At 39.4% G+C, this 13280-nt stretch overlaps 2 protein-coding genes across 4 annotated transcripts; one reads left to right on the top strand and one right to left on the bottom strand.

Moving 5' to 3' along the window:
• Nucleotides 1–1799: 1799 nt before the first annotated feature.
• Nucleotides 1800–7714, top strand: LOC311003011 (potassium voltage-gated channel subfamily A member 7-like). Of its 3 annotated transcripts, XM_083994650.1 has the most exons (4): nt 1800–2097; nt 2332–3103; nt 5735–6030; nt 6172–7714. In XM_083994650.1, the coding sequence occupies exons 2-4, from the start codon at nt 2417–2419 to the stop codon at nt 6638–6640; spliced, it is 1452 nt and encodes a 483-aa protein (XP_083850776.1). In that variant the 5' UTR covers nt 1800–2097; nt 2332–2416; the 3' UTR covers nt 6641–7714. The 3 variants fall into 3 exon arrangements, with proteins under 3 accessions (XP_083850776.1, XP_083850775.1, XP_083850774.1); XM_083994649.1 differs by having other exon boundaries at nt 2366–3103; nt 5735–7714; XM_083994648.1 differs by having other exon boundaries at nt 5735–7714.
• A 1461-nt stretch (nt 7715–9175) lies between these two features.
• LOC311003256 (fibroblast growth factor 21-like) lies at nt 9176–10337 on the bottom strand (the record flags this gene model as incomplete). The annotated part of the gene is made up of 4 exons (XM_083994966.1): nt 10153–10337; nt 9942–10019; nt 9553–9656; nt 9176–9466 (listed from the first exon to the last, which is right to left on the bottom strand). Exons 1-4 carry the CDS (start codon nt 10298–10300, stop codon nt 9176–9178), a joined length of 621 nt encoding a protein of 206 aa, XP_083851092.1. The 5' UTR covers nt 10301–10337.
• Nucleotides 10338–13280: the final 2943 nt, after the last annotated feature.

Here is a 13280-nt window from a genome sequence, read left to right as displayed (position 1 = left end):
ATTTTGGCATTTTCATGTTGGTCTCTGACCAGTATACCTTGACTTCAAATATTCACATGACAAACTCACAGGTTGAACAGGTTAGGTCAAAGACAGTTGTATCATTAATAATCTAAATAATTTTATTTTGACAGTATTTCAATGGAAAGCATTTCTCTTTGCCAGCAGATTATCTCTTTGGCCTACTGACAAATGTCTTTAACAGAAATTATACCCACAAAATAAATAATATTAAGCTTGTTTCGTCAATTTGCAATAATTAGATTACATTGTCCCTTTGTATGGGAGCTGAAGCCATGATTTTACATCTATATCTCCATCACAGCTAATATTCAGCCCTCTGAGGTTCACGAGGAGGTTGTTTTTTTTCCTGCTGAAGCATGTCGTGTGACACACAGGCGTCCTGTGGGGATGAGCAACAGATTGAGCGACTGGCAGGGGCTGATCATGATTTGGAAGCGATGGTGAAGTGAAAACAAGGGTCCAATTATCTTTGAATTCAAAGCATCATCATCAACCTTGAAATGACAGGGGAATTGAAAGCTAAAATAAATAAATAAATGAGCAAGCAAAGCAGAAAAAAGCAAAAATGTGTATTTAATAATTAATGGCTGCATTACACTTTACGGTGTGTGCTGACTGATTGAATGGCTTTGCTGGGACAGTTAATGGAAGTCGGCCATCTTCACTGTTATTCATTACAAGGGACGAGTGAAAGTGTCTGCTGTGTAAAGGGTCTTGCAAGAAAAAAAAACAACCTTATTTTTCACGGCCTTACAACAGCCTCTACTGTGCTACTTTAACATTTATTTGACTGTATTTTATTTCACTGCTACATCTCATTATCTAGCAAAACAGCCATGTCAATGCTAACATCACAGGTAGCAACTGTAGGTTTATAAAACAAAAATGTTAGTTATAGCTCACAAACAACAGCAAAACATGCACATGATGACAACATGAACATCAAAGTCTGTTCTCTGAAATGACCAAAATTACCTTTATGTACCATGGACTTAAAGGAGAAGTAAGCGATCCGGTCATTTTGGCTAACTTCTTGTCAGCAGATGGAGTTAGCAGTCCCCGCCCTCGTCCCTGCGTCACCACATTCACGCGCATCCCTTGGCTGCACACACAGAGAGGACCGCCCCTTTATGCCGTTCTCTCTCCTCATTGGATAAAGGTTGTAGGATACAAGGAAAGTTTTCTCCTCGGCTTACAGCAGAGCAGAGTGACTGACAGACCCGTGTTTCAGACCAAACACTCTATGTAAGTGATTGCCGTCGGAAGATATAACTATTTAAGACTTTTAACACAAACATTCCACTTACTTCTGCTTTAACTTAGGCATGAGTCCAGGTTCACAAAATTAGCTTTTTACAAGCATATTTTACTTTAGAAAAAGTGCTGCTCATCTGGACACAACAGGTTTATATTTATTCTTTTTTTCTTTCTTTTTTTTCTTTTTTTCTTTTTTACAACTACAGAGCTTAATCCATTATGTTTTATTTTTAGGTAACACTTCTTCTAATCAAATCATTTTGTGATAATGAGCCTCATTTTTTCCACTTGTCACTCTCTCAAAAATTCTCACTGTACTTAGTTTAACAAGGTACAGTGAGAGACCTCTGTCAGTCCATGAGTACCATACTTTTTAGAGTCACACCATGCGGTGCCAGGCAAACGTGACATTTGATAGGGAGGTTGAAGGTTGACATGCCCCATAGCTAAAATGGAGGGAAAGGACAGGGAGGGGTTGGTGGGGTCCGGAGAGATTGAATTTCAACAGGACAGCATTCCCAAAAAATTTCGAGACAGACAACGTGAGGCAGCGAGGGACAGGACAGCATCGTGGATGTTCCCAGAGCAAACAACTGGAAGCACAAGTTGTGTACAAGCTAGCCAGGGAGTGAGTGTAGCCAGTCTGTCAGTAGACCTGTGTGTGGGTATTGATTGAAGGCCAAACAAGGACTTTGAGTGTATGACGGACGGACATGATGACAGAAAGAAAGATGGACAACCTGATGAGCCACGGGAGGCGAACAATGTGATTTTTCATCCTGCCATTAGCGTCTGTCAGCAGCTGCTTCACATTTAGTGAGTAAATACTTTCATCTGTGGCTTGTTTCTTGTAGTTTATATAATCCACAGTTCACCTTTGAAATAAGATATAATGATTATTTTGAGGTGAATGAGAATCTCTTAACTGTGATTGAATCTGTCATGGAAACATTTAAGAGCCAACCCTTCAGCCACTTGCTTTTAGTTCTGTCTATAATGCTTATCAGTTGAAAACCGAATCCACTGATGGAGCTGTCCCTCTGGTTTCAGACACGGTTTGCTTTGAAGTCCACTTGTTCTCCAGATTCTCAGGAGAGTGCTTTGCCTCGTCGCCCGGGCTGGGATACTTCAAGGGATGGACAGCATTGACCCACAGGATGACGAAAGAGGAGGCAGAAGCAAAGAGAACGATGGAGATAACGATAAACAGCTGAAGAACCAGCTCAACAGCGAGGAAAAAGGAGAGAAGGAGATCAAAGGACATGAGACGGAGAAGAAGAAAGAGAGCAGACGTTCCGGGTCTCTATGGAGGAGCGGATGGGCGTTGAGTGAAAGACTTGCCATCAATGTCTCAGGGATGCGTTATGAAACACAGCTTCGCACCTTAGCCCAGTTCCCTGACTCCTTGCTTGGTGACCCCAGGAGGAGGTCACGGTACTTTGACCCCCTTCGGAATGAGCTCTTCCTGGACCGCAATCGGGCCTGCTTTGATGCCATTCTGTACTTTTACCAGTCAGGCGGGAGGCTACGCAGGCCAGCAAACATCCCCCTGGACATCTTCATGGACGAGCTGATGTTCTACGAGCTTGGAGAGGAGATCATGAGCCGCTTCAAGGAGGATGAAGGTTTTCCCAAAGAGGAGGAAAGGCCGCTGCCGAGCAATGAAATCCAGAAAAGACTGTGGATGTTGTTTGAGCACCCTGAGTCATCGTCGGGGGCCCGTATCATAGCCATCATCAGTGTTATGGTCATTGTGGTGTCCATCCTCATCTTCTGCCTGGAGACGCTGCCTGACTTCAGGAATGAGAAAGAGTCACGAGAGGTAGGAAATGTTGTGATTCATGTGTTGCTGTAGGTTTGGGAGGATGAACAGTGTGAAGAGTTTTTTTTTTTTTTTTTTTTATGAAGTAATTTAAAATTTCAGAAAAGTTGAATATCACGACGAGGAGAGTCAATGGTAAGTACTGTAATATCCTTTAAAACAGATATTTTAGTGGCCTTTAGAGGATCTATATAGAAACAGATTGGATGGCAATACAACAAATATTGGGAAATTGGACTGAATTAGATCAAAATCCAAATTTCTGTTGAGTCTCTTAAAAAACTACGTAATGGTTTTCTTATCTTTATGTCCAATATCAAACCAGATGATTAAATCCAACTTGTTAAAACAGATTCTTAAAAAGGCCTGAATCAAACCACCAGGGCATTAGGACTTGAATGGGATGAGTGTGGCTGCTTCGGTCAGAGGGAAACCTGATCCCACTGGAAGCAGGTGTTTGGGTAAACACACACTTGGTGAGTACTACAGTGTGTTAAAAGGAAAAATACTGACATGGGGAAAACTATTGGCCAATATGTCTGGAAGCAGACCAGAGAGACGGCAAGAGAATGAGGGAGAGACTTAGGAGAAGCTTATGGTGTGATTATTTTAGTCGGCTGTTAAATTTGATACACTCGGATTCAGGAAGTGCTAAAGGGTAGAGGGAGTAAAGGGTGGGGCCCGGAGTACAAATAAAAGGTGAGCTAAGACATGGTGAAGAGACAGTTAGGTGTGTTAATAGAAGGTCACACAAGTGACCGAACACATACACAAAGGTGAGCCAGAGCTTTCTGGTGGCTTAGAACCTGAGACTAAAAGGTCTCAGAGGATGAGTAGCATACACTGGGTCATGTTAACACATTCCTCCAGGACTGCTGTGCTAGGCCAGGCTGCCTTCGCACAAACGAGCTGCCAGGAAACTACTGTAACTTAGTCCTTTCCAAGTCAGCGGCAGACCCACTGAACTGCATTGGCAATGTTACTCGGCGGTAGTGGCCAGGGAGACGGGATAGCGACGAAGGTGGAGATGGATGAGGAGAGGCGCTGTGAGACGCTCATGTTTCTCTGCGAAGATCTCACAGGGTTATATATAGTCTTAGGAGAGCCCTTGGAGGAGATCAACACATAGATGTCCACCTTTAGCAATAAACACTGTCACTGACCTGCTACTGAAAAGCCACAGGAATACACCAGGATCGTTTAAACTGTCTTGAAACTGTATATATTACACGCAGACCATTACAGCACGCTGAAACCTTTAACATTTCCATATGATCCCTTTCCATGCTTCTGACTCAACGTTGCGTGTAAGATGTTTTTAACGGCCACCATCTAAAGCCTGAGTGTAATGCTAACTGATACGGAAGATGGAATGACAGGTGGACTGAAAAAGAGATTGCTACAGCTATGATTGAAATGTAAAGCCGCAGATGTCAGGCGCTTTTATGATGCTGCCAAAAGTGTGAACCAATGAGATGGCGGACAACATACTGAAATTCAATGTAGTTTAATAGGACACCGCGAAACAGTATCTCAGCAGTACTATGTAAACCACTTTTTATTCACTTTCTGTCAAGACGGATGAGAAGATTGATACCACTCATGGCCATGTGGTGAATACGAAGCCGGAGCCACTGGCCCGGAAACTTGGGTCTGTCCAAAGTAACAAAAAAATCTAGGCAGCCTACCAATGGCCGTCATATATTATATCATGTTTTCCTAACTCGTACAGAAACTGAGCCATATGTCAATTCACTAATTTATGAACTTTCATGTGCCACACTAAATCTCTGCGATAAACACTTTTGGCTATTGTACAAATCAAACAAACAAGTTACTTTTGGAAAGACCCAGGCTCTGCTTTGATTCCTTGTGTCATGTTAACTAGATGTTGTTTTTAGCCTCGTAATTGCCATACAAAGTTGAAAGTCATACAATCTTTGAATAAGTGAATAAGCACTTATAACTTAAAGCAGAAGTAAGCGATCCGGTGGTTTTGGCTAACTTCTTGTCAGCAGATGGAGTTAGCAGTCCCCGCCCTCGTCCCTACGTCACCACATTCCCGCGCATCCTTTGGCTGCACACACAGAGAGGACCGCCCCTTTATGCCGTTTTCTCTCCTCATTGGATAAAGGTTGTAGGATACAAGGAAAGTTTTCTCCTCAGCTTACAACAGAGCAGAGTGACTGACAGACCCGTGTTTCAGACCAAACACTCTATAGAAGTGATTGCTGTCTGAAGATAGAACTATTTAAGACTTATATTAACACAAACATTCCACCTACTTCTGCTTTAACTTTACATTTTTGAAAGATTTTGTCATGTTTACAATTTGAAAAACTTCTCTTTGTTGTCATTTAATTCTTATTAAAGTAGCAAAACATAAGGTCTGCACATCAGAAGTAGCTCCAAAGCTTATTCTTACTATCACGTCATATGTGATGTTTTGGGTACACAGCCCTTCTTCAGACATGAACCAGGTGAACAAAAACACCATGTTTTGAAGAAGGCCTGTGTACCCGAAACCTCACATACTATGAGGTGATAATAAAAATAAGTGTGCAAAGTAGACCTATTTTTAACCTTTTTTACTTAATACATTTTATATTTTCCCTGTCCTCTGCTTTTCAGGAATATTTCTACAAGTACCATGCCCAGGCAAAGAATGTATCCGAGACCATGCCTCCTCCACAGAGTGTCTTCCATGACCCGTTCTTTTTGGTGGAGACCATGTGTATATGCTGGTTCTCCTTTGAGCTCGTCATGCGCTTCGCTTGTGCTCCCAGTAAGACGCACTTCTTTAAGGACGTCATGAACATCATCGATTTCAGCGCCATCCTGCCCTACTTTGTCACCCTGGGAACGGAGCTGGCCAAGGACAATGACGCCAGCCCAGCGACATCCTTGGCTATCATCAGAGTCATCAGGTTAGTGAGGGTGTTCAGGATCTTCAAGTTGTCCCGTCACTCCAAGGGCCTACAGATCCTGGGTCAGACATTGAGGGCCAGCATGCGTGAGCTGGGCCTGCTTATCTTCTTCCTCTTTATTGGCGTCATCCTCTTCTCCAGCGCCATCTACTTTGCCGAGGTTGACCACACCAACACTGACTTTATCAGCATACCGCATGCCTTCTGGTGGGCAGTCGTCACCATGACCACCGTGGGATATGGTGACATGCATCCAGAAACAGTGTGGGGTAAGCTGGTGGGCTCAATGTGTGCCATTGCTGGCGTGCTCACCATCTCACTGCCAGTGCCTGTCATAGTGTCCAATTTTAGCTACTTCTACCACCGGGAGACTGAATGTGAGGATCAAACTGCTTACACCCATGTCCAGACATCGCTGTGGGAAGACGAGGAGGCAGAAGAGGAGGAAATAGAGGAAGAGGACAGGGATCCAGAGGAGGGTTATTATGCCATTGAAGGCAGCTGCAACCCCCTGAATGGGACTTTGCTGGGTGGACTGTGTTCAGAGCAGAGCACGGAGTTCAGAGGCGGAAACACGTATCTGAGGGAGCCATTGGTCACTCAGGTTTAAGGAGGTGTGTTTTGTACACTTGTCAAAACACACTTGAAAAATGAATATACAAGAAAAATGAAAGAGAAATGAAGATGAAAGATGAGTTGAGAATTATGGCTTCTGAAGAGAGAAGCAAACAAAAAGAAAATGGTGTAAAACCACAACATTTTACCACAAATATACCCACTGATAACCTTTTTATTGCCTTTTGTTTATTGTCATTTACAGTTATTTATTGCAGCACCAGCAAGCTAAATGTCACTGAAATGCAACTTTTGTATTATACAACCTCAAAAAAGCAAGAAAAAGACATAAAGTGAGCACATTTCACATTCTCAGGGTCATGATATAAATATAATATGAGCTGTTTTATTTATTAATGCTATCAGCTTGTGTTTGAGATGTAAATGACTTTCTGAATGTCTGTGCCTCGAAACAAACTGTGATGTCTTAGTACTGTCACTTTGTGCCTCAATGTTCGCAATGGAAGCAGATAGATTATTGGCAATATAGATGTCATGTCTCATCAAAACTCAACACCAGCAGAGCTGTCACTGCAAACAGACTGAGATAAACTCTCTTGTAACGCAACCCCACATTCTCAACATTCTTCTGTACAAAGTTCACACTTGTGTAGTTTTGGCTTATGTGACCTGAAGCGACTGACGTGACCTTTATCATGCTGTAATACAACACTATAGCAATACTTACTGTGCTCGTGTTGAAAAGGAAAGTTTTGATTGCTATGGCAGAAGTTTGCTATTTATCTGCTTAAATTATGCAGTTTTTAATAAAGATTATATTTTATTAATTTTCTTAAAAGAAGCCATGTTATTTACTGTATGGTCGCTTGTGGTATTGAGTTATTATTTAGAGATTCTTCATTGTTGCCACTAAAAAACAACATTAGCCTATCAGATATACTGTAGCTACTGTACATTTTTGGAGGATATAGAATATAACAAACTAGAGAACTAAACCTAATGTTTCACTGCTCGGGCAACAGCATCTCTAAACACAACATGTAGTCAGTGAAGGCTGCCAGACTGACTCTATGTTTCACCTTTTCCACAGTGGCTGCAGCTTCTAATAACTTTGCTCTCGATTTCACTAGAACACATTAGACTTTCCACGACATCATGGAAGGTATGTGCACTAATGTGACACTGCTATTGTTAATGGCTTAAATAATGTGTCTTAGTTTACTGTATAGTGTTACTGATGTAGGGTAAGTTTACCAGTAAAGAGAGGATAATGAAATAAACGTTTTGTGATATAAAAACATGATCAGCCAGTGAGAAAAAAAAAAAAACACATTTCCATAATAATCACCAACTCGCTTCCTGTTTCTGTCTGTGAAGTGGGGAAAAATAATGTGATAATAGATGCAACGCTTTTGGACTAAACTAAATATTTTTAGGCACATTTCTTCAGAAAAGTTTGTATTACACAATCAGGTTTATGCTGGTGGTAGTATGTTGTAGCTAGAGCAGTTACATGTAATTTAAATTTTTGTCAGTTTTCAGTGAAAACAATATTCATGACATAATGTACATCCCTCGTGAAATCCCCCTTTTTCTGTGCTATGGCAAATAATAAACAAGGGACCAGTGAGGATTTTATTTTGAAATGAGGTCACTTATTTTGACCCTCACTGCAAAGATCAAGGTGTCAATTTAGTGAATAAAGCCTGAGATGACACATCATAAAATATAGAAATATTTACGCTTTACATCGCACAGACAATTTATGGCAGCTGCCCATTCTGTAGTTCACAGAAAGGATCATTATGTTGTTGTTATGGGAAAATCCACTGGTCAACCAAATACGAAACAAACTTGTGAATATCATCCAACTGACTTTTTTTTTTTCTTTCTTTCTTTTTTTTTTTGGCCAACTTTACAGTAAGACATGCAGCAACTCACATGCTCACCAGAGCTCATGAGCAAAATGGGTTAGGACAGTTTTCCATCATTCTTTATTTATCCACTAGAGGGCGCTCCTGCTCCTCATAATAATCAGTTTAATTTCCTGACTGCACTGTGAAGGCTGTGATCCCTGGTCAGAATGATTTCCTCTCATCCTCCACTCTCTACTTTGTTAAACAGTTTCGTTTCACTGCTGTGTCAGTTCTTGGCAGACAAACAAACGTGAAATTTATAATCATGTTTATTTTCATTCCAAAGTTCTCTCCAGTCTGATAAACACACTTAGTACAAACATTAGCTTACTGGACTTTCCAGATTTCCAATTCAGAGAAACTCCAAAAGCCTCACATAACATCATGTTGCAAAACATTGAACATTTCTTACTTAGGCACAAACATAATCTCAAACAACTAAAATCAGAAAGCCTGTTAAGGTTCTCAAGACACTTATAAATACACAATAAATAAATACATTTAAATAATATTGCCCTAATAGAAACATAATGAGAACTGAAAAGACTAGCCTGCCCATCTCAAAAAAAAAAAAAAAATGCAAGTTTTACCTCATAAATGAAAAGTACATTTTCAGAAGGTGCAAATACAAAGATAAGTGCAGTTCACTATCTTTACTTTTCCATTGAGAACTGAGGACTGACCATAGAGTTAACGTCCATTCCAAGAAGGTCATCAGAGTCCACGTTGAAATATCTCTCACTGTTTGGTGTCTGCTCTGACACACTCTCCCTGCTCAGAGTATTCCTGAGCGGTAGGAACCGAGTGAAGGGGACTGCGTGTCGATCTGGGAAATGCTTTGATGCCAGGGACACAGGGAAACCGTGGTGCGAAGAAAGGAAACGGGTATATCCATCTGCCAGCAGCAGCTCTTGGAAGGTGCAGTCATCCTCTGTGTAGACTCTCTGAAAGTGGCAACAGAAGCACCAGTGAGTCACTAGAAAGACAAAGATACCAAAGGATGCTGAAGATTTATTTGCTTATACCGTACCTGCCCCCTCAAATGGCCTCTACTGTCCACACACAGAAACATGGATGATGACTGTCCCTTGATAACTGTATGACCGGGTTTCACTGATTTCAGCTGCAGCACACCTGGAAACACAGAAGCACATTCATATTCAGTCAGTTTAGTCAGTTTATTTGCCATTTGTGGAAGGAAAAAAAAGATAAATAAACAATCAATAAACAGATACAATAGATAAAATAGATTTTAAAAAAGGACAATTCTGGTGTATCTTCATAAAACTCTTGCTGATTGATCTCAGATTTCTAGTTCTCGAATTATGCAATGTCATGTGTGGATGTACTGTATTTATAAATGAAACATTTGCTAAATTTTTACATACATATGTAGTGTATATTATTAATAACACTTACTGTAAAGAGTCTGAACATCACTTCCTGACACTCTGCCATCTAGCGTTATCTGCAGGTACATGCCTCTTCTGTGGTTTTCTGCAACAAGAAGAAAGAGTGAACAACAAAATCAGTATCACGAAGAATTTAAGGTGTTTCCGAGAAAAAAACATGTCTTCAGGATTCATTGAAAGAAAAACTAAATTACAAAAATGTAATTGATCGTAATTACCTGTATAGAGATGACCCTCTCTGACTTGGTTATTGAAGGATAAAAGTGGGTTGGAGTCAGGGAGATAGAATGACAGAGAGAGAGGAAGTGGAATGAGGAGGAGAAAAAAGGACAGGTAAGAGAAAGGTGTGTGTGGAAATAAAAACATTTGGAAATAAAGATTAAGGGACTCTCAAAAGGAGATAAACAAGGAATAAATAGAAAATAAATAACTTTAGGATTAAAAATAAATAATAAATAGCACACAAGCAAGTTCTCTTTCATCAAATTCTGAATGGGAAGCAAGTTTTGTGCCCTTTTAAAGCAGTTAGGAGAAGGAGGGTCCTATTTCATGAGGGTTAAGTATGACTCAGACATTTCTACATGATGAAACTGTGATTTAATGCTGTGAAGACAACCTCTGCTCTCACGCTATGTATGGGCTTCCTCCGCGCCATTTACTGTAAGAGCTGCTTGTAAAGTCGGACCTCCTTAAAGTTCAGGTGGGTTTGAATTCTTCTGAGCCAAATAAGGAACACATATCCTCTGATCTCAGGTTGCCCTGTTAGTTCATTGTTCAAGGAACTTTTTATAATATTTTATGTATATAATTGTATGCATATTGTAGTATGTCCAATTTATGAAAATTGATTTCCTTGAGCTTTGTCAATAGATGGATATTGACAAAGCTCAAGGAAATCAATTCTAACGTTTCATTTTCAATTTAATCTGGAGTATTCTAGTGAAATTTAATTGGTTATGTAATCACAATGGATAAATACCAGTGAGTTTATTTTGTCGTGTCAAGGCTGAATGACTTGCAGTAAACCAGGGTGCTTTTCCTTCCAGGCTTCCACTTATCAAATATACACGTTTCTCAACAGCAAGAGGATTTAACACAAACTTAACCCTCTGCGTCAGCAGCTGCATTAATTATAACAACAATTATGAGCGGAAGTGACTAACTCGCTTTTCAGGTTTAATGGTGTTTATCTTTCTTTGGTGTGTGCGTGTGTGTGTTTTGAAAAGGAAAATATGGGAAACAGTGGGTGAAACTTATTTATGAGCAGAGGACAAATGTTTATCTCAGTGCAGCTGTGCAGTCACCAGAGAGGCAGTTCATCAGCTCTCTGCTGAGGAAACATGGAGCAGCACCACACTCCAAAAAGTTCTGTCTCGTTCCTGTAAATATATTAGCTCACTTTGACCCAGCTGTTTGTTCATTCATTTTATCATCAGGCCATTGTCAAACTGTCCTTGGTCTAACCTCGGTTCAAAGATTCACTCAACACAGGATCTCAACAGGATTTATGATTTGATGATGGTTTAAATAAGGTAACGGGAATATTAGCTGCTATGAAATAGTGACTGTTTACTATTTAACTCCCATCATTGCCTTTATAAATCTGCTAGCAAGGCAAGACGCAGACAATGACAATGTAATGATTCAAAAATTAAAGTGATAGTAACCTTTTACCACTTATAAATTAGTTGATATCAAATTAGAATATTGTCATTACTTGTTGAGTTTAGCAACCACACATCTAGAAATATAAATAGATACTGATTAATGTAAGTTAATTATGTGATTAACACTTCAATATTGACAAGAAATTGGAAACGATATGACACATTAGCTGTTAATTAAAAAATATATATCTTTCAATCTTTCAATAATAGATGACCAAGTTCATTCATAATTTCCTGATGGTAAAAAATAAATATAAGCAGAATTATGGTCATAAATCCTGAAAATGATTCCTCCATTTTTATCTTGTATCAATCATATAACTCTGATATACTGTTGTGTCTGTCATATGTCAACTCTACAGTGTAACTGAACCAAAAATACATTACTCAAAAAAAGAAAGAAAAGAAAAGTGAAAAAAAAAAATGTAATCCAGTTTTATGGATGGAGCTCAGCCAGGAGATGGCGCTCTGCTGTTTACTCCTTAAGGCCCCATGAGCACAGGAAGTTCCAGCACTGCCAGCACCACTGTGTGAATGTTGATCATGTGAAAAACACTACGGGGAAATGCCATCGCACACATAAATCGGGGCAGATTATTCAGAGTTGAAGGAGATGCTGTGCTTCCTTGTGACTCCAGAGAATAAGGAATTAAGGTTCAAAACAAAATTAGCTAAATCCTAAATACATTTGAAAAAATCCTTCATTCATCCTATTATTTTCACCTTTCATCATTATTACTACTAACTATATGATTATATAAATATAATTCTATATAACTTAACTATGCGTTGGTTCATGTTTCTCCCTTTGACTCCTGTGGTATATGTTGCTGTCCACTTCTTTATGAACATACAGTATATCGGCCTAATAAAAGGCTAAAGAAAGACCTTGAGATTATGTCACCTTCTGTCTGTTTTGTGTAATGTGATATTACATAAAGGTGTAATTTCATGTTGTGAAACATAAATAAATATATATATATTATTTCCCAGTCCCTATTAGCTATTATGTCTGATGTTGCTGCTAAATCCAAATTACAGCTGCATAAGAGGCTATCCCACCTGTCTAAGCCCCTCTCCTCCACCTCACGCTTTGCATGTGTTGTCTTTCAGTATTTCTGAGGTCTTTGTTATGCCTCTTGCCGTAAAGAGTTGAAGCTACTGTAGAGCTGACAGTTCAAAGATAAACTTGATGTATACGTTTTAATGGCTCATGTTTGAATAGATGATGGTGAGCTCTATTACAGCCTCTTACCTGTGAGCAGTCAGTGTGAGAGGAAGCTGCAAAATAACTCCCTCAATAGCATTTTACAGGTATGTTTTTTTAATTACAGCTTTTACAATCATTATCATTATTGTTATCATATTATATTCAATTATCATCACTACTCTCCAGTAATATGAATTTAAATCATAACACAATTTGTTTTTTTTTCTCAAAATGTACACATACAAGTAGCATATCTTAAATGTCCATAATTTAAAACATATTTCCTTTTTTTCCAACCTAAAATGAAATTACAGTCAGTCTTAAAACTAAGTATGAAATGAACGTACAGTTTAATACACACACATACATACTGTACATACATACATACATACATACAATAGCAGTTATCATAAAAAATGATAAAAATAAAACACACACATTTTACAAAGTCCTGACCCAAGCTTTCACA

This window comes from Trachurus trachurus (assembly GCF_905171665.1).
Source record: "Trachurus trachurus genome assembly, chromosome: 19".
Classification (NCBI taxonomy): Eukaryota; Metazoa; Chordata; class Actinopteri; order Carangiformes; family Carangidae; genus Trachurus; species Trachurus trachurus.
Note: the sequence above shows the minus strand (reverse complement) of the source record. Positions and strands in the feature narration are given on the sequence as shown.

Coding starts and splice junctions, on each gene's coding strand:
- LOC311003011 (XM_083994649.1), top strand. CDS start 2,417: ATGGACAGCATTGACCCACAGGATGACGAAAGAGGAGGCAGAAGCAAA. Junction 3,104..5,734: donor ATGAGAAAGAGTCACGAGAG/GTAGGAAATGTT, acceptor TCTGCTTTTCAG/GAATATTTCTACAAGTACCA.